This window comes from Hyperolius riggenbachi, chromosome 2, assembly GCF_040937935.1.
Source record: "Hyperolius riggenbachi isolate aHypRig1 chromosome 2, aHypRig1.pri, whole genome shotgun sequence".
Taxonomy (NCBI): domain Eukaryota; kingdom Metazoa; phylum Chordata; class Amphibia; order Anura; family Hyperoliidae; genus Hyperolius; species Hyperolius riggenbachi.
Window position 1 is genome coordinate 330,823,361 of NC_090647.1, and position 19,438 is coordinate 330,842,798.

Consider the following 19,438-nt stretch of genomic DNA (forward strand, 5'->3'; position numbering starts at 1 on the left):
TCAACTGTCTGTGGAAAAGAGGCCTTAAAGAGTAACTCCAGTGAAAATGTAAAAAAAGTGCTTTATTTTTACAATTATGTATAAATGTTTCAGTTAGGGTTTCCCATTGTAAAATGTTACGCCTCCCTGATTTACATTCTGGCATTTACCACATGGTGACATTTTTACTGCTGGCAGGTGATGTCAGTGGAATGAGATGCTGCTTGCTTTTTTCTTTTTTTTTGGCAGTTGTAAACAGCTGTAGTTTCCCACAATGCAGTGAGATTCAGACAGGAAAATGTCAGGACCATGGTCCTGACATCGCACTGTTGGAGGGGTTTCACCACAATATCTGCCATACAGCGCTCCCTGTTGATCCATTTGTCAAAGGAAAATATTTCTCATGGGTAAGGGGGTATACTGATTGAGACGAAGTTCAATTCTTGGTCACTGTTTCTCTTTAAAGGACCACTATCGCGAAAAAAAAGTAGGCAGTTTAAAATCTGACAGAACAGACGGGTGTTGGGCCAGTCAATCTCCTCATGGGGGATTCTCAGGGTTTTTGGTTAACAGCATTTGCTGAACAGCAGTTGCAAAGTCTGACAAGTGTGCAAGTAGGGAGGCTGGGTGGTATCTTACTATTCTGGCAGTTAAACTGCTGTTCAGGAAATGCTGAAGGAAACTCAGAGAAAACCCCCATGAGGAGATGGACTGGGCCAAAACATGTCGGTTCTGTCAGATTTTTTAACTGCTCATACTTTTGGCAATAGTGGTCCTTTAACCTCCCTGGCGGTTTATTTATTTTGCCAGGGAGGCTGCGAGAGGGTTTTTTTTTTTAAATTAAAAAAAAAATATTTCATGCAGCCAACTGAAAGTTGGCTGCATGAAAGCCCACTAGAGGGCGCTCCGGAAGCGTACTTTCGATCGCCTCCGGCAATCGAAAGTAACAAGATAGGCCGCTCATTGCGGCCTATCTTGTTTCGCTTTCCTCGTCGCCATGGCGACGAGCGGAGTGACGTCATGGACGTCAGTCGACGTCCTGACGTCAGAGCCGCCCGATCCAGCCCCTAGCGCCGGCCGGAACTGTTTGTTCCGGCTGCGCTGGGCTCGGGCGGCTGGGGGGACCCTCTTTCGCCGCTGCACGTGGCGGATCGCCGCGGAGCGGCGGCGATCGGGCAGCACACGCGGCTGGCAAAGTGCCGGCTGCGTGTGCTGCTTTTTTCAGAGTGAAAATCGGCCCAGCAGGGCCTGAGCGGCGACCTCCGGCGGCATACCCCGAGCTCAGCTCGGGATTACCGCCAAGGAGGTTAAAGGAACAACTATTGCACAAGATAGTATAAAATGCACGTAAACGCATCTACAGTTTCTCCTGAAGTACATTGTAAAATGTGTGGGGTTTTGCTGCTTAAAGTAGGTAGCAAGTATGACATGTTCTGGACTAGTCCATTTCTACATGGGCATTTGTCATAATTTCCTGAATAATTTATATAAACCTGTCATTTTACAATTGGATTTCATTGTGTGTGTCCTTAAAGGACACCTGAACTGAGATATGGTGGATGTGCTATTTCTAAACAATGCACATGCCTGGCTGACCTACTGATAATCGGACTGTCATACTTTTAGCCCCAGATCCTGAACAAGCATGCAGATCAGATTTTGACTGGATTAGCTACTTGCTTGGTGTGTGTACTGCAGCCAAGGTGATCAGCAGGATGCCAGACAACTAGTATTGGTTAACTAGTGACCTTAGCCCGTTTAAAAAAACGGGCTAGGTCTGTAAGTAATCCGCCGCGTGTACGACCGCCCATTCTGGCCCCGTCCTCATTTGGCGATCAGCAGTGTCTTGTCCCTGCACATGTGCAGTGCTAAAAAGCAGGGACACTTGCCTATTAGGTAGGATGTGAACTTGAGACAAATGTCTCAAGCTTATCAGGATGGCCAGCCGAATATTGGGGCAGCCCAGTAAGACAGCAACACAGCCCACTGCCTAAAGTGGGCAGGAAGAAGTCCCCAGGTAAGTGTAAATGCTTTGCATGTCTCTCAGGTTTCCTCTAAAACAGTGATCTGCAAACTTTGCTTTCCAGCTGTTAAGGAGCTACAAGTTTTCAGATCACTGCTGTAAAAGGAAATGTGGCAGCCTCTATGTATATCTTAGTTCAGTTTTCAGCTAAGCAGGAAAAGCTAATCAACTTTACCATATGATCTGTTCAAATTTGTGTATTTTAAATGTAGCTTTATCAAAGTGTATGTATTTGATACTTGGCCGTAAGTCCCCCATCGTATATACCGGTACATTAATTCTCTCTTTGGGGTCTGGTGCTATACAGTTTAGCTAAATCCTAAAACATGATGGATTATTTTAAATAAAAATTGAGCATTGAGTGCAGAGAAGTTACGACCATGTAAAGTCTTGTCAGATGTGATGTGGTCGGTTTTTGTTTTTTTTTTTTCTGTCAAAAAGCTTTTGCTGACGAGCTGTAATATTGAAGTACTGCATTTTTGACACTTTAACTCAGTGGCTTTTTTTTTTTTTTTTTTTCTTTAATTACTTCATAGGCAGGCATGGGCTCATGAGTCCTGAAGGACTTGACATTGTGAGTCAAATGAGGCTTAATTGCCTTAGCTGTCCTGCTGGGAGAGGGGGTGTTGCTTACCCATAAGTCTGCTGTCTTGTATGTTTCAAACGTCTTGCATGCGTCCTACTGGACGCATTGCAAGACTGTTGCGCACTTTCCCTTTCAAGCCGGAAGGAGGAATTGTGTGTAGTAGTAAGTCTTGCAACGCGTCCAATAGGATGCCTGCAAGGCTTTTGGAATGTATACGAGACAGCGGACTTATGGGTAAGTAACCCACTCTCTCCCAGCCGCACAGCTGAAGCAATTAAGCTTCATTTCAATCACGAATTTAAGTCCTTACGGACTCACGAGCCCACCACTGGTCATAGGTTTACACAGTGTACTTGTGTTCTCTGCAGTAGCGCTGTGATAGTTACTCTCGCCCATTGGTTGCTGCAGGAACTGCCCTCCAATAGGAATAAGGCTGATTTCTATTGGAGGGTGGTTCTTACAGCAACCAATGGGCAAGAGTCTATCACAGCACTACTGCTAACGCATGTACGCTGTGTAAACCTATGACCTAGTATGACACAATCCCGATCCTCCTCCGCAGGACACTTCCACGGGCTGCAAATGGCCCACGGGCTGTAGGTTGGGCACAGCTGCTTTAACTGGTTCCGGACCGACGCAGTATGAATCTACATCCAGCAGATGGTGCTGCCACTCTAACTGGATGTAGATTCAACATCCTGCTGAATTGCGTATCCCCGCTGATCGCGCCTCTTTCTCACCCAACTGCAATACTCACCCTGCTGTCCTGACAGCAGAGCTCTGTGAGCCACAGGAGCAGTTTTCATTGGCTCCTGGCCCTTTCACTGTAAGCCATTCCCATTGGCTTACATTGATTGACGGGGTCAGAAGCCAATGAAAGCAGCTCCTGACCGGCGCTCTGCCGTCATAGGGACAGAATGGTGGGAGTGTCGGATTACTGCGGCGCTTTGTTGGGAGGGGGCGGTTTACCATACCAGCAGTCTCTAGTCCTTAAGAAGGCAGACACTGCTGGTACGGAAGTGGTTAAATGTGGGTTTTTTTGTTTTTAGGTTAAAGCGGACCCAAACCAAACTTTTTTTTTTTTTAATTCAAAATATTTAGTTGCACCACTCTTGACACATACAAATATAAATAAACACTCCATCAGTGCATGCTTTTCACCCTCCTCTTGCATAACAAGGGTTATACAGGTGGCAGCCATTAGCAATTCCTCCTTTGCCAGACACCATCTTCTCCACCAATTTGCCAAATTATGTCCCGGCAATATGAAAGGGAGGGGTTTCTCCAATAAATGTAAAATCTTTTACATTTGTCATCATGCAGCTGAAAAAGGCTGCTATTATAATTTAGAAAATAGATTTTATTTCTGAAATCTTGTGTTTTTAGTTTGGGACCACTCTAAGTTGCACCACTCTGACACAAAGATATATGAACACTCCTTCAAGCCTATGAGCATTTCAGTGCATGCTTTTTCACCTTTCTCTTTTCAGAACTAAGGTTATACAGGTGGCAGCCATTACTTCTGAGCTTAGTAGGAGGTTTTTAGATCATGGGTGTGTTTGTCATCCGCTACCCTCCCTCACAGGGGCGTCTATGTGAAATCTTGCACAAGCTGAGATCTCCTCCCCTGTGACATCAGTAGCAGCCTGTTGAGTTATTTTTTTTTCCCTAACCACTTGTTTTTTAAACCCCATAGACTTGTATCAAGAGCTTTTTAAATCCCAAAACTATCCATCAAGTGGGATCACACATAGCATTACATTAGCGAGAGCTTTTCAAAACACAAGCACTCAGAAAAGTGCTGCTAGTGGGTTCCAGGCCTTAGAGACTGAAGCCATTTAAAAAAAAGTGTGTTTTTTTTTTTTTTGTTTTTTTTTTTTTGAATGTAGCTTAAGTACTAGCCGGCCGCGTCACGCCAATGGGTGTGGCAGCCCCTGGACCGGCTAACTCTGATCAGTGTAAGTCCTGGGGCTCTGTTTTGCAGGAGAATGCGCACTCAATCTCCTGCCTGGTAAATGGAGCTCCACCTTCAGTCTCTGAGCAGCCATCACCGCTCGGGACTGTTAGATGGCGAAACCGCCGTCTAATTACCCGTACAGCGCTGTGATTTGCAGCAGCGCTGTACTGGGGACAGCTGTGACACGGCTGTCTCCTCCAGGGGATCAGAGTGATCGGCTATCATAGGCTGAAGCCTATGACAGCTGATCAGTGATTGGCTGGGGGGGGGGAGAATAGTTACATTTATTAGCAAATATTAAAAAATAAACACAATTGGAGCGATCAGACCCCACCAACAGGGAGCTCAGTTGGTGGGAAGAAAAGGAGGGGGGGGGGGGGTGGAGAGAGATGAGAATCACTTGTGTGCTGTTGTGCAGCCCTGCAGCTTGGTCTTAAAGCTGCAGCAGCCTATTTTTACAATAAAAGGCCTGGTCTTTTTGGGGGGGAGGGGGGGTTTAACACTGTGGTACTTAAGTGGTTAAAGGGGAACTGAACTTGTTCAGGGGATATAGCTAATAGTATTAGAGGCAGAGGATCAGCAGGGCTGCCAAGCAACTGGTATTGCTTAAAAGGAAATATAGCAGCCTCCGTATACCTCTTACTTCAGTTCCCCTTTAAGGATGATGGTCACTGCTAAACCGCCGCATTCCCACTGCAGAACAAGGGTTTTATAACCTGCAAAAACCGGGGAGAGCTTCCTGATGGAGGCAGCGCTTAGGGCTGGAGCTCTGCCTCTACTCGCGTCAATCCCTGCTGATCGCCGCCCCTCTGCCTTTCACTGAGAGGGGGAGGGAGAGGCAGATCTGCGGGCAGATTGCCACAAATGGAGGCAGAGCTACAGGGCTAAGCTATGACTTTGAAAGTTATGGATTTTTGCCCTAGGATTTGGGGGTTATAAAATCTTTCTGCTCCGGGAATGCAGTGTTTTAGCAGTGACCATCATCCTTAAACTGGCTTCAGAGGTGTGTCTTTATTTTTTTTATTTATTTTTTTTATAGCATTATTTTAGCTAGACTAGTGTTTCATTTTAATTGGGTGGGGGGAGGGCTGAATTACATAATGCATGTTAGGAGGCAGTACTATCTGCAGGAAATAGTGATGGTGCTTCTTGCTGTTCCCTCTTTTTTTTTTTATTCACATGACTGTCTTTCCTTTACAGGAATTTGACAAGAAATACAACCCAACTTGGCACTGCATTGTCGGCAGAAACTTTGGCAGCTATGTAACGCATGAGACAAAACACTTCATCTATTTTTATTTGGGCCAGGTTGCTATCCTTCTCTTCAAATCTGGGTAGAAGTGGGCACAATGGAAGCTGTGGACTGTAATGCACTGATGGCTGGAGCCAGGATCCCCTCTAAAATGGCTGTGCAGCTGCATGGACTGTATACTATATTTAATGTGTATATGTTGCAGTAAAATGACTTTTGTTTAGTTGCCTGGAGACAAGGCGGCTTTATTTTGTTACTGCTTTTTTCTTTTTCCCCTTTTTTGTTGTAATGCACTTGGGGAAACTGTAAATGCTTTTCAATGGCCTTTAAATGGGAAGAAAATAAACAATCCTACATCAACCATGTCAGTGATACGCCAACTTCTTATTCTTCTGGGAGAAACCATTTTGTTGCATTAAGCTGATTCAAATACTCAAAATATCAAGCTTCTTGGAATGCCTGTGCTGACAGGCTCCTGTAGGCTCTGAGTGGGCACTGCACATATTGCAGCTAGTAAAATGAAGGGAAACTCTATCCACTTCAGTAAAGGTTTTAGACTAAACCGGAAGCCACCAGGGACAAACTTTGATTCCACCTACATCTGATAATGTACACTTAGTGTCATACCTCACAAATCAAATTATTCAGGGTTTTCCCTTTACATTGATTTCATAAAATGATCAATTTTTGTATTGGAAAATGGTGAACTTTTTTTTAAAAAAAATTCAACAAATGCTTGAGTTGTGACTAAAAACAATACATGGCCCATCTTGGCAAGTAGCGCTGCAACTAGATTACAAAGCATTAGTCAAGGGGATAATGGGTAACCATGCAAGCAATAGCCTAATTTGAACATAAATGGCTGCGTTTGGTGAAGAATCTTTTTAATAAGCCTGCAGGGTGCTTAACTTCTGAGGCCACAAGTATCATAGATGCAAGCATCACAAGGTCATTGCCTGTTCTAGAACTGGCTACAATAGCTCCTGATGCAAGTTGTTTTCTGGCTTATACCAGTCTATAGGCGTTTAGCCTTTCATTAGAAGGTACCTTGTTCATATTGATAAACCTGGGGCTGCATATTGGGACGTGCTTGGAATCCTCTATGGAGCACAAAGGAAGAGCCACATGAGTAATGTAAAGAGATTGACAGCAATTTGCAAAGCACCTGTATACAGCAACCTTTCCATCAATGCATCAGGGTTCTTTGCATTTGAATGGAAATATCAGCTTTTTAAGGCAGCAGTCTTGCTTATAAAGCAAAACTGATTCAGTCTTACTGAATTAATTCACCGCCCTAGAATATGTATGCAGCACAACTTCTCCTAATTTCTGCTTATATCGTGGTGGTGGGGAAAAAAAAAACAAGATATAGATCATTTCATTGTGATTTGTAGTGATTAAGCTATTGGCAAATGAAAGGGATGAGCATGGAAAGGTGAAAATCGCTCTTGTCCGTTAGGGTAAAAACCACCTTGGGGTGAAGTGGTTAAGGGCAAAATTCTAACTCCTCCCCCCCCCCCCCCCCCCCCCCTTGTTTCTTTATGCTCTATCTTTGGCTGGAAAGAATCATTTTTACCTGTAGTGCAGCAAAGATGCAGAAACTCAATAGATACTGGGTCCTAGCTATTAGTCTCTCTCCCCTTTTTTGCAGTGTCCCAGTGTGCATCACTGCAAACCTAATTCTTACCACCTAGACCCTCGCACCCCCAAAATTACTAGCCAGCCAAATATGCGTTTAGGCCTCCAAAAACGTATGTTCCTGGTACAAATGTTCTATGTTCACAGTGGCCATTGCATTTCATGTAACAGCAGGAACTCGACTATTCTGCCTCAGTGCACGACTGGGAACATAGTCTTGGTGGCACTTTTCCACAGGCAGCTGAACTGTGCACTCAAGTGGGCAGTTACTAGGAAGAGGCAAGCATTTGCCAGGCAGCAGCAAGCAGTTGTTCAACAGTCTAATCACTGCATATCAACTGCGCATGTGTAAGGGCCCATTCACACTAGAGCGTTTTTCCGACAACTTCAGCAAAAGGCTCAAGCACTAGTGCTTTTCAAAGTGCTAGTGTTATGATACCCTATGGGCCTAGTCTTATTTGGGCGATTAACGCAAATCGCCAAATGCATAGCCTGCACCATTTTCAGGCGATTTCCCGGCGATCGTGTTTCAGTGCTATAGAAGGGCTAAACACGATCACTGGACACTGCAATGATTTTCCTGCAATTTTATTTATTTTCCCCATGTTAAATCTTGGAAAAATCGCTTCCGCGCTTGTGAATGGGGCCTAAGACGGTTTGCTGCTGCCTTCTAATTGCTTTCTGAGCACACAATTCAATTGCCCGTGAAAATGGGCCCTCAAAGATTTGCAAAGCCTTGCTGAATCTAGTCCAACTACATGCAACAGCATAGGGCAGGTTCACATTAGTGGCATGTGTGGAAGCGCTTGCCAATCAGTAAAGCCCTAGTGCAACCTTAACCGAAGGACTTTTTTCCACGGACTGTTAATACGCAGTGAAATGCCTCTCAAACTCTCTTAACTGCTTACTGCTTTTTTTCCTCTAAGGTTTTTGTCAAATTGCATACATTTACTCCAAAATGAAGTCCTAACACCAATAACCAATTCAAGAACATTCTAGGCCAGTTGTGTCCTATAACTTGCGTTATCCAATCTTGAGTCTCCACATAACAAAGATTGACCACAATCAGTAGAATGTGTATAATACAAAATCTACATCTAAACTTATACTCTGACGTTTTTAAAAAAGTCGTTTTACTTCACTAATCTGTTTAATACTTTAGCCCTAACTAAACCGCCACTATAAACTAAATTCCCCCCCCCCCCCAACTCCCCTGGGGGACACTACGGGGAGTGCTTCCGTGTGAGGCAGGGCCTTGAGCTGCAGCCCTGCCTCACACATGTCCATCAGCGGCAGATCACCGCCTCTCACCGCCCCTCTGTCTTCCTTCGCTGAGAGGGACGGGGGAGAGGTAGAGATCCGCTGCTGACAGACGTGAGGCAGGGCTGCAGCTCATAGCTCTGCCTCACACGGAAGTGCACAGGGCAGCAAAATCCACGACCAAGAAAGTCGTGGATTTTGCAGGGAAGACGGAGGGAGGCTTTAGATATCTTGCAGCGGTTTAGTTAGGGCTAAGGTATTAAACAGATTTATTAAATTTTATTTATTTTTTTTCTTTTTTAAGACTTAAGTCTATGTGGCCTGTTATTACCAATCATGCAGAACCCTTAGGGTACATTTCCACTTGTGCGGCGCGATTTCAACGGGAAAATCACGGCAACGAATCTGCATGCGGTTTCGTTGCCATTTCTATGCGGAATCGCTTGTGGTTTTGACAACGCAATTTTAATCTTGTCAATGCCGGCAAGCATTGACATAGGTTTTTAAGCGGAACCGCCAGGAAAACCGCAAGACTAAAACTCTTGCGGTTTTCCTATTTAGTTCCATTACCGATGAATCGTGTGCAGCATGTGAATTCTGATGGTTCTGCACAGAATCCTGCACAAGTGGAAACAGTCCCATTATTTGTAATGGGTTATGCGAATCTGCATGCAGATTCGCTGTAGTGGAAACAGGTCCTTATAGATGCAAAAAACAGAAGTGGTATTTGGAGTGGAGCATTTATCTTGTGAAATGGAGCAGGTGTGTATCCCTTTTTTTTTTTTTTTTTTTTTTTTTTTTTTTTTTTGATGGCTCTTGTGTTGGCACTGCAATGTCTAAATGCATGTACCGTACATAGTTTAGGAAATCTAAACACTATTGATGTGAGCTTAACATTTAAAAAGCAATTTTACGCTGATCTCTCTAAGCTGTAGTAAATCTTTACGTGAACAGCTGAATACTTCAAGGAAGTCCAGACAGAGTTGAGTATTTTACTAAAGTGCTTTGCTTGACCTGTAATTGTATTTGGGGATAAGTGTTATGACTTCACTAGGGTATTGGTTAGTTAGGGTTAGTTGAGCTATGAGTGCATAGCTACACTTATTCTGAGCAACTGCACAGCTATGCTGTTTGCATACTGTTTCTACACTAGGAAAAAAGCAGCTATCCTTTCAAGTGACTAGCTTTTATCATACGCAGGTGGTGCTTAGTTCTACAGCTGGTATTGGTTTTTAAAGGTCTGTACAGTGAACTCCCTCCCCTTAAATTATTACTTTGGTTATCTGACACACCATCAGTGTGTAGTGGCCTACAGTGGGAGCCCTGGTCTTCATTTCCAGTAGAGATGCTTAATTTCTGCATACATGCAAATTGCAGCTTGAAAACTAACCAAATGCACTTCTGCCACATTGGCTTGGCCCAGCTCTAAATTATATAAAGCTTGCATTTAACAATGGATACAAGTAAGGCTTTGTAGCTCATTGACCAAATGTACTTCTCAAAGGACAAACCATGCCAGAATGTACATGCATAAGGTTGCTGGCCAGTCCCCAACAAGATTTTTTTTATTTTGTAAGTGTCGCTATGGTCTTACGTAGGTATAAATTGTTTTCACCCATGCTGCTTCAAAAGTGAGGGTACCAAACTTCCTCCTACACCGTATTCAATTTGTGATGAGCAACCATGAAGTAGCGCTGGAGTAATACACAGAATAGATGAAGATCAATTAAAATTCACAGGTTGTGGAATGGCGTACTCATGTCACTCACAAACCTATGCAAATAGATCTTTATTCTGTGTATTGCATTAAGCACCACTACAATACAAACCCACAGTGCTACTTCATTGTTGCTCATCACAAGATTTTGATTTTATTTTTTGTGTGGACTGTAATTGCTTTACAGTCCACACAAAAAATGTGTCTGGCATTAAGCAATTCTAGATAGTAGGTCAACCAAACTGCATGACTTCTACCTGTGGACAGACCAAACCTTTTTTTTTTTTTTTTAAAGATCAGGCTGATTGGGTGCAAGAGAATATACTGTACATGTCACATAATTCACTCGCTAACAGGAGTGAGTTTGTTCTTTCCCTCCATTAAGCATGGAAAACTTTCAATGAGCAAGCAAATAAACTATTGGGGAATGTGGGTGTCCTATGTCCTTGTTTTGCTCATGACATTCCAGACAGTTGGTCTGAAAGTAAGCCTGTACTGTAGTTGGAATAAAAAAAACTTGGCAAGTTTGGAATCTGAAGTGAGGTTTATAAAGGCTGTCATATTTTATTTCCTTTTAAGCAATACCAGTTGCCTGGCTGTCCTGATTTCTGGTCAGTAGTGCCTGAATTGCACACCTAAAACAAGCATGCATCTGATCTGCATGCTTGTTCAGGGTCTAGTGCTAAACCTATGTAAATATTGCAGCATCCATATTTCTCACTTCAGGTTCCCTTTAAGCTAAAGTGACTGAACTGTTGGAGAAAATTTGGTTGTGTGGCTTCTAGATTTGGTTTTGCTCCCAGGGCTTGGGATGGTAACTTCCATCTAATGTACTACATGTGCCTGTACTCCCGAAATATGCATGTGCAACTTGCATGTTACAGATGACCTGTCTCCCACAATGCTCCTGACCTTTATTTCTGTCTAGGCAGAGTAGTCCTGGAAGGTCCAGGGATGCTCTTTTCTAATTAAACTGCCTAGATCTTGGGGAAAGAATGTTACTGTATATTTGAATGCAATCTAAATTTGCAGACTTAAAACTGTTTAGGTCCACTTTGTGCAAACAAAGCCTGAACATTTCTTGTCTTTAGTTAATCCATGGAATGGCTTAATTGTGATGCATGTCCCAAGTTGATGCTAATTTCACAAAGCTATAAAATTGACCAATCAAATGTTGCTGTAGCATTTGATCCATTTTCAAGATGCATAAAAATTAGCATAAACTCAGAATTTAACTCTTTGTCTACAGAGTTTGGTTTAAATCAGGAATTTTGTTGAGATTTGAGCCCTCTATATAGTAAGATCAGATGAAATGACTGCAGTACAAATGGTCCGTCCCCCTCATTCCCAACCCCTGTTCATGCATAAGAACTTATCTGTAGTTTTATATGCCACGGTTATAAGCAGTATAACATTAGGGAGTGTGCTCCTTCAAGTTCTGTCTCATATCCTGTCTAAGTGTGTTCCCTTCCTATCCCCAACCACTGAAATACCATTTTAAAGGCTGCTAAAACGTTATGCACTGGGACTGAAGAGCAGTTTTTTCAATCCTGCAGTTCACAGCCAGCTCCATCCATGTGTGGATGAGTGTTTGAATCTAAATACATCAACTGAGTGGAGGCTAAAGTACTTGTGTGAACTAATGCCATCAGTGTCCAATTAGGCTATTGATTGGCAGTGGTGTTGGGATGTCAGATGCAATGCTGGGTACTCAGGCTCTTGGTCCTGGAAGGAGAACCGTTACTTTTTTTTACACAAGGTGAGCTAAGCTCTGTTTTTAGCTATTTGCCTTACCTGATCACTTTGTTAAACTTTAAGATGTATTTTTTTTTTTTTGTAGAAAAAGCGAATTGTGCAGTATGCCACAAGCCCTGGTGTATGGGAAAAGCCAGACTGGATTGACATAAGTGCAGGAAAAGTAAGGATGTGTAGTTTTACGCAAATCTGAATTCATGTAGTTGTGCATAAATGCAAAGGTTAATTTAATATACATAGATTTAAAAAAAAACAAACACCCTGTAAACCTGTAGAACAAAGCACATGAGAATAAATATATTTTTCAAACATAACATACTCTGAAGGGTGATAATACAACTTGTAAAATTCGGCTATTTACAGACCTCAAACGTGAAATGCTCAGTCTGTGCTGTTTACTGCCTATAAGCACTTTGATTTATTTTCTTTATACAGACTTGTATTTTTCAGCTACTGTATACCAAGCTGTGGGTGTCCTTGCTTCTTTTGATGAGAAACTGTAAGGTGCATGTATCTAAAAATCCCCCACCCCCTTTTGTTTCAAGGAACCATAATTTGAACTTGCATAAGGCTTGAAAGTGGCACCTTACATGTTAAAAGTACCTGCAGTGTATGTAAACAGGCATTAGTATATTAAATGTATTCTGTTAAGCAAAATGTTTCCAGTCTTGATTTGCCACAATGTCGTGCTTTATATTTTGCAATTAATGTGTTACTCACTGTGGAAAAAAACTTGTGACATTTTTCTGTGAATAGGCTAAATAAATTGAGGTTCAGCTGAATATCTATGGTTTGACTCCTTTATGTGGTATCTGAATTGTAACCTTACAGTGGAAATCGGATTTTTTTTTTTTTTTTTTGCTCTTTAGGACAATCTAGTATGTGGCACAGACTGCTTCCTGTATATTTAAAGGTAATCTAAAGTCTAGTGTAACAAAAAGCAGTTTTGCTTACCTGAGACTTCTACCGGCCCCCTGCAGTCGTCCTGTGCCCGCGCTGGTGCTCATGATCCTCTTGTTCCCGGCCGCAGCTAAGTTTCAATAGCCCCTGACTGCCCAGTCTATGGCCACTGCACCTCCGTGGCCATGGCTGTACGCATCCTCATTCATGCCTCTGTCGCCAGGAGCATCCTGCACAGTAGAGATTTTATCGTACTGTGCCTGCGCAAGATGCTCCCAGCAAGCGAACAAGGACGTGCTTGGCCGCGTAGTGGCCATCGAATGGCTAGTCGAGGAAATTGAAACTTGGCGTGAGGGGGGGGGGGGGGGGACCAGAGGATCATGAGTATGGGCACAGGGCTCATACTGGCTGTTTTTTGCATCAGTTCATCTGGGTATGATGAAAACATTAACATTTTACCACAGCAGAGAAAGGGGTAGTGCGCTTATTTTAAAAATGGTGTTTACATGCCGCAAGATAGCTCTCTGGTTAGAGAGCAAGTAGCAGCAGTGCCCAACTCTGCTTAAACCGTAGCCTGATTCTAGATTTGCTACTGAGAGGGCTGCTGTTACAACTGTGCAGAGAGAAATGCTTTAATGCCCCATTTTGACACTACCAGATTTTTAATGCCCCATTTTGACATTTTTGGTTTCTGAGACTCTCAGGCCCCTCTCCCACTAGCTAATGTATGCGCAGACTAGATTTCGTGCTTGCATGCACATGGAATGACAGCAGCAAGTTGCGAATCAGCGTTGCTAGTACTAATCACCTCAATGGGAAATCGATTGCATCATGTGATTATGTTCCTGATTGTGTTACATCACAATGCACACTAACTCTTTGCTAAATGTGAAAGGTAAAATGAGTCTATGAACTCTAATTTTACCTTAGATATCGCACACAATACACGTTGCGTCCAAACGGGCATAATCTTGCCTGGTGTGAAGTGGGCCCTCAGTAGTCTTTACATACTGTTCTATCATAACTTTACAAACTTAATGTCTGTCCATGTAAAGGTATGCAGAGTCAAAGCAAGGCTAGTGGTGGTGTTTTTGCTGCAGGTTAAAGTTGCAGAATGAAACACTTTTCAATGCAGAGACCCAGATAAAAGATGCATAGCAAACTGTAGGTGGCTGCTGCTAGGATGTGTGACTGTAGATTACATGTCTGAGATGCATTTATTTATTGTATTTATAAAGCGCCAACATATTATGCAGCGCTGCACATTAGCTAAGGTTACAGACAATATTTAGGGGTGAAGTACAGCAATATGACAATACAGGAATAGATGAAAATCAGATCACGCAGTACAGTATGAGTACAAGGCGGGGAATTATGAGGGCATGGATGAGGCGTTTGGTGGTGACAGAGGTCAGGAAAGAGCGGATCTTGCAGATGTTACGGAGGTAGAAGTTGCAGGACTGTCTGAGGTGTTGTATGTGGGGAGTGAAGGAGAGTGCAGGAGTCCAGGGTGACAGACATGCATACCACCTTTGTCATTCCTCACTACTCGATGGCCGCCTTGCTCCTGCAATACTTTTAGGAGGCCTTTAGCCCAAACAGGAGGATTTTAAGATTAACCTCCTTAGCGGTACCCCCGTGCTGAACACTGGGAAAGCCGCCGGAGGGTGCCGCTAAGTCCCTGCTTATTTACATTTTTTTTTTTCAAACACGCTAGCATGCCGCTATCCGCCGCGTGCCCCCCCCCCAGACCCCTTGCGCTGCCTGGCCAATCAGTGCCAGGCAGCGCGGATGGGTGGATCGGAGTACCCGCCGACGTCGGTGACGTCATCGCGATCGTCGCCATGGCGACGGGGAAGCCCATACAGGGAATCCCGTTCAGAACAGGATTCCCTGCAGGGCAAAAGCGCCGGCGGCGATCGGAGGGGTGGGAGGGATAGCGAAGGGAGGGGGGAAGCATGTAGCTAGCGCTAGGCTAGCTACATGCTTTTAAAAAAAAACAAAAAAAAAACGGTGCTGCGCTGCCCCCTGGCGGATTTTTTTGTACCGCCAGGGAGGTTAAGGCTGTATATGATATAGATCAAATGCAAGGGCAGCCAGATTTTAACAGTGCAAGATAAAGTATAGCAGGGTTTGCATGATCCTTTTCTTCTACTCAATCCTGAACACATTTGCTCTTTCATATAGAATTAGCCTGCGTAAAATAAAAGACCTATATACACAGCTTTCTTCCAAAGTGGACAAGCAGGCCCTGTCCAATTTCCTGAAATATGCCTCGCTCAGTATTCCAGGAATACAGACCTGGAATCTGTAGTCATGGACACTCTCACAGAAGTGGTCAATGATGGAATAATTCACTTTTTAATATAAATTTAATACAAATTGCATGCAGCTTGAACATGAGCAAATCAGAAGGTGGTGCATTTGATTGGCTCTTTTCTAAGCTGCATATTATGTGAAGAAAGTGACTGGTAGCCTTTGCGGCACACTGAAGCTGAATCTTCACCTGTTGGAGCTTTCTGGTAAAGCCATATGGCTCGAGTTGGGGGAGCTCTCAAGGAACTGTTTTTGCTGTGTGTTAGGTAACAGTTTGGATCAGAACTGGACAAGATCTACAGTGGATGAAAATAGATCCCTTGTGAAAGAGAAATTTTCGGTTTTTTTTTTCAGAGAAACAGAATTATTCAGCCTACTAGATCAGTTGCTTTATCAAACAATAACATCAGTCACCAGGTGACCATTTCAGGGCCATGGTGGATCCCCCCCTTTGTCAAGGAAAAAAAAAGAATGGTAACAGAACTTGTGTATAGAACATATAAGCAAAAAGTAGTAGCAATAAAAAAGAAAATTCTGAATCTTGTCAAGATGCTGCCTTTAGTCAGCAACTGGGAATTTGTGAAAGGACTGGTGACACGAGTCTATCTGGGAGAAGTTGTTCCTTTGTTCCATAGAAGCTCCAGGGACACTTGAAGTAAGTTTAAATGGAGGACAAGAAACAAAAAAAAAACTTTACAAGATGCATTGCAAAGGTTTCAAAATGACCACAGCCACTTATATCTGTCCTTTGTTAGTTTATGCCTACTATAAGGGAACTCGGCTGGGTTAATTTGTATATTGGATGTGAACAGATATATTCCAGTTTTTCTCTGGATATTAATAGTCATACCTACAAGAACAGAACACTCACTACAGAGTGAAATGAAGAAAATGAAAATTTGGACCTGCTCTGTTGACCAAACAGTTGATTGCAACCAGAGCTGCAAGGAAGGATAATTCCATACCTCTAGAAAACCATGGCTGCCTGCAGGCTGAGTTTGGGCTCAATTCAGAGGTTTTCTCTGTATCCCTTTAGATGTGGACATTTAGGGCCCGTTTCCACTGTTGCGACGCGATTTCGCCGGCATTCCGACGCTTGTAAAAACGCATGCGGATGCGTTTCCGCATGCGTTTTACCCGCGATTTCGCATGGCAGGGTGCCATGCGAAATTAACCATGACACTGCCAGGGCAAAATAACATTGAAAAGGGTGCGAAATCGCGGGTAAAAACGCATGTAACAAACGCATGCGTTTTACTATTAAATACATTAGCGGCGATTCGCACGGATTCCCGACGCAGGCGAATTCTGTGGGTCCCGTCGTGCAGATTTGGCCCGCCGCCAAATCGCTCCCGCACGCCGCACATGTGGAAACAGCCCCGGCCACTTCAGTGTAACAAGCGAATCCGCATCTCGTCGCCGCATGCGGATTCGCTATGGTGGAAACGAGCCCTTATAGACTGATACAGGGCTCTGAAGTGGCATGCATGCAGATCTAAAGGGATGCTAGGGATGGCTCATGTTTAAGGCCATGTTTACAGCCTCAAGACAGCAGCAGCGCATGAGTTATGTTCATGTTGCACCGGGTACAGTGAAGCATATAATCTACTGTTGACGCACACATTTAGCAGAGCCTATTTTTCCTGCTTCCATAGAAAAATTCGGTATGCATCAGTAGCTCCTGTCCAGCTTCTACACTTCCACTATTGAAGCCACCCTCTGCTCCGCCATTATCGTGTGGTATGCAAGAGCAACCGCCAGAGAGAAGTATAAGCTTCAAAGAGTTATTAGTTCAGCGGAAAGGACCATTGGCTCTCCTCTGCCACCTCTGGACCTCCTCTATACCACTAGAGTGAAAAAAAGGGATAGCACCCCCCCCCCCCCCCCCCAGGCTGCCGCTTCTTTAACCTCCCTGGCGTTCAATTTCCCCAGGATTTCTGTGCAAAAAGTGATCCCATTAATTGTCATAACCTTTTTTCCTGTAACTTGTCAAAATGTGTCAAGCAAGGGTCTAGTATACAGTGCAGGAGAGTATTACCGTTTATGCACATCTATAATGTTCACAGCATGTTTTGTATTGACATGTATAACCGTCTACGCCTAGGGAGGTTAGCTCCTGCCATCGGGCTGATGCTACAGGATCATCCGCCCAAGAACTTATTTACAGGCGTAGAGACACCTTTTTTCCCCAAGCAGCACTCCTGTTGAACTTCAGCCCCTCGGTGGTACTCTAGCCACATTCAGTTCAAATACGCCTGGCCGAGGCAAACTGGAGCCCGGGCCAGCTAATAACCCAGCTGTCACCCTGGTACACTTCTAGAAAGAACTCAACTCAAGGTGCTGAGTGATGTTACTTATCCCTTGAGCAGCACAAATCTACATCCTGGGGACTTTGCTTATGAGCTAACTGCATATTGTACAGCATCAACCATTAAAACTGTGTGTTACATGCCTGTCTTGCTTGTATTATTGTTATTGTCTTATTGTCAATCTCTCTTTGCTCTATTGCCACTGCCATGTGAACCACAACCAATTCTGGGTACTACTTCGGTCGCACTTGGCGAAATAAAGATTCTGATTCTGCTGAGGCCTAATCCACAGATGGTTAGACATCTACTTTCTACCAAACAGGTCTTAGTGAATTGGAGCCATGTTTTTTGGTTAATTACTTAACTATTATCTCATGTGTAAAATTCTTCGTGAATTTGGAAACAGTCTAAAATACCGAATGCGGTATTTTAACGACCTAATTTGGGGGGGGGGAGGGACCACAAGTCTTAGTGGGTTGAGCCCCTAGAAAGGTAATCTCAATAACTTTGAATTATAAATAGGTTTGTGTGTGTGTCAACTGCATATATTTTATGGCAAAATTGGAGTTACACTTTAAGCAACGGTAATCTCAAATCTCTCTTATGCATATTTTATTCAGATTGGTGCTGCTTGAAACCATCTAACTTTTTTTTTTTTTTTTTATAATCCCCTCTTTTTTTTTTTCTTTTTTCCCCCTTGTTAGTATACAAGTCAATAAGCTGCTTACCCATAAAACCCTTCTAGCTTTAACGTACTGTATGTAAGCCTATTCAGTTTCATGTGCTCACTTCTTGATGATACAGCTAGTTGGGTTGTATGAGTAAGAGAATGGCATAAAGAACAGAAAGTAACTATGGCTTTTTTGCCCCCTGAACTATCTCGTGTGTCAATCTAAAGTTTAGATCAATTTCCAGTGTTGTGGAAAAAAAAAAAAAGTTTACAGTACATATTTTGTAATAGGTTAGGGAGGGTGAGTAAAACCTTTTTCCTGGCTTCCTAAAAATGGGTGGCCTGATTGAGTGTACCTCTCATAGCAAGTTGCGGGGAGTGAAGCTCCAGGTAGAGCAATGAGGTGCCCCAAATAGTATTCGGAGTTCAGAGCTGTCCCCAAATAGAATTCTGTAGACAGAGGAGTGCTTAAAAGAATACTGTAGGGGCGTTGGGGGAAAATTAGTTGAACTTACCCGGGACTAATGGTCCCCCTCAGAAATCCTGTTCCCGCACATCCACTCACCGATGCTCCGGCCCCGCCTTCGGGTTCACTTCTGGAATTTCAGACTTTAAAGTTTGAAAACCACTGCGCCTGCGTTCCCGTGTCCTTGCTCCAGCTGATGTCACCAGGGGCGTACTGTGCAGGCCAAGTATGGTCTGTGCCTGCGCAGTATGCTCCTGGTGATAACAATGAGAGAAAGGACACGGCAACACAGGCGCAGTGGTTTTCAGACTATAAAGTCTATAATTCCAGAAGTGAACCGGAGGCGGGGTCGGTGCAACAGTGAGTGGCTGCGTGGATACAGGATGTCTGCGGGGGACCATTAGAAGCCCCGGGTAAGTTCAACTCCTTTTCTCCTGACCCCCCCTACATTATTACTTTAAACATTAACTTTTTGTGTGAAAAATCCTGTAATTTTGAGAGTCAGAGGCAGCTTGGTTGATAAATGCAATTGTGAGCTCAGAGGGTGGAGCTGCTGCTTGGATTGCATCATCTTGCTATTCAGACTGTGAGGGAACGACACAGGCTGAAC

At 43.6% G+C, this 19,438-nt stretch overlaps 1 protein-coding gene across 2 annotated transcripts in view; it reads left to right on the top strand.

The window, feature by feature from the left end:
- Positions 1-6,157, top strand: part of DYNLL2 (dynein light chain LC8-type 2) — a 74,855-nt gene extending 68,698 nt beyond the window's left edge. For both annotated transcript variants that reach the window (XM_068269348.1, XM_068269347.1), the window contains exon 3: positions 5,746-6,157. In XM_068269348.1, coding sequence (XP_068125449.1) covers positions 5,746-5,883 — 138 coding nt within the window. In that variant the 3' untranslated portion in view covers positions 5,884-6,157. The remainder of the gene's footprint in view (positions 1-5,745) is intronic.
- The last annotated feature ends 13,281 nt before the right edge of the window (positions 6,158-19,438 follow it).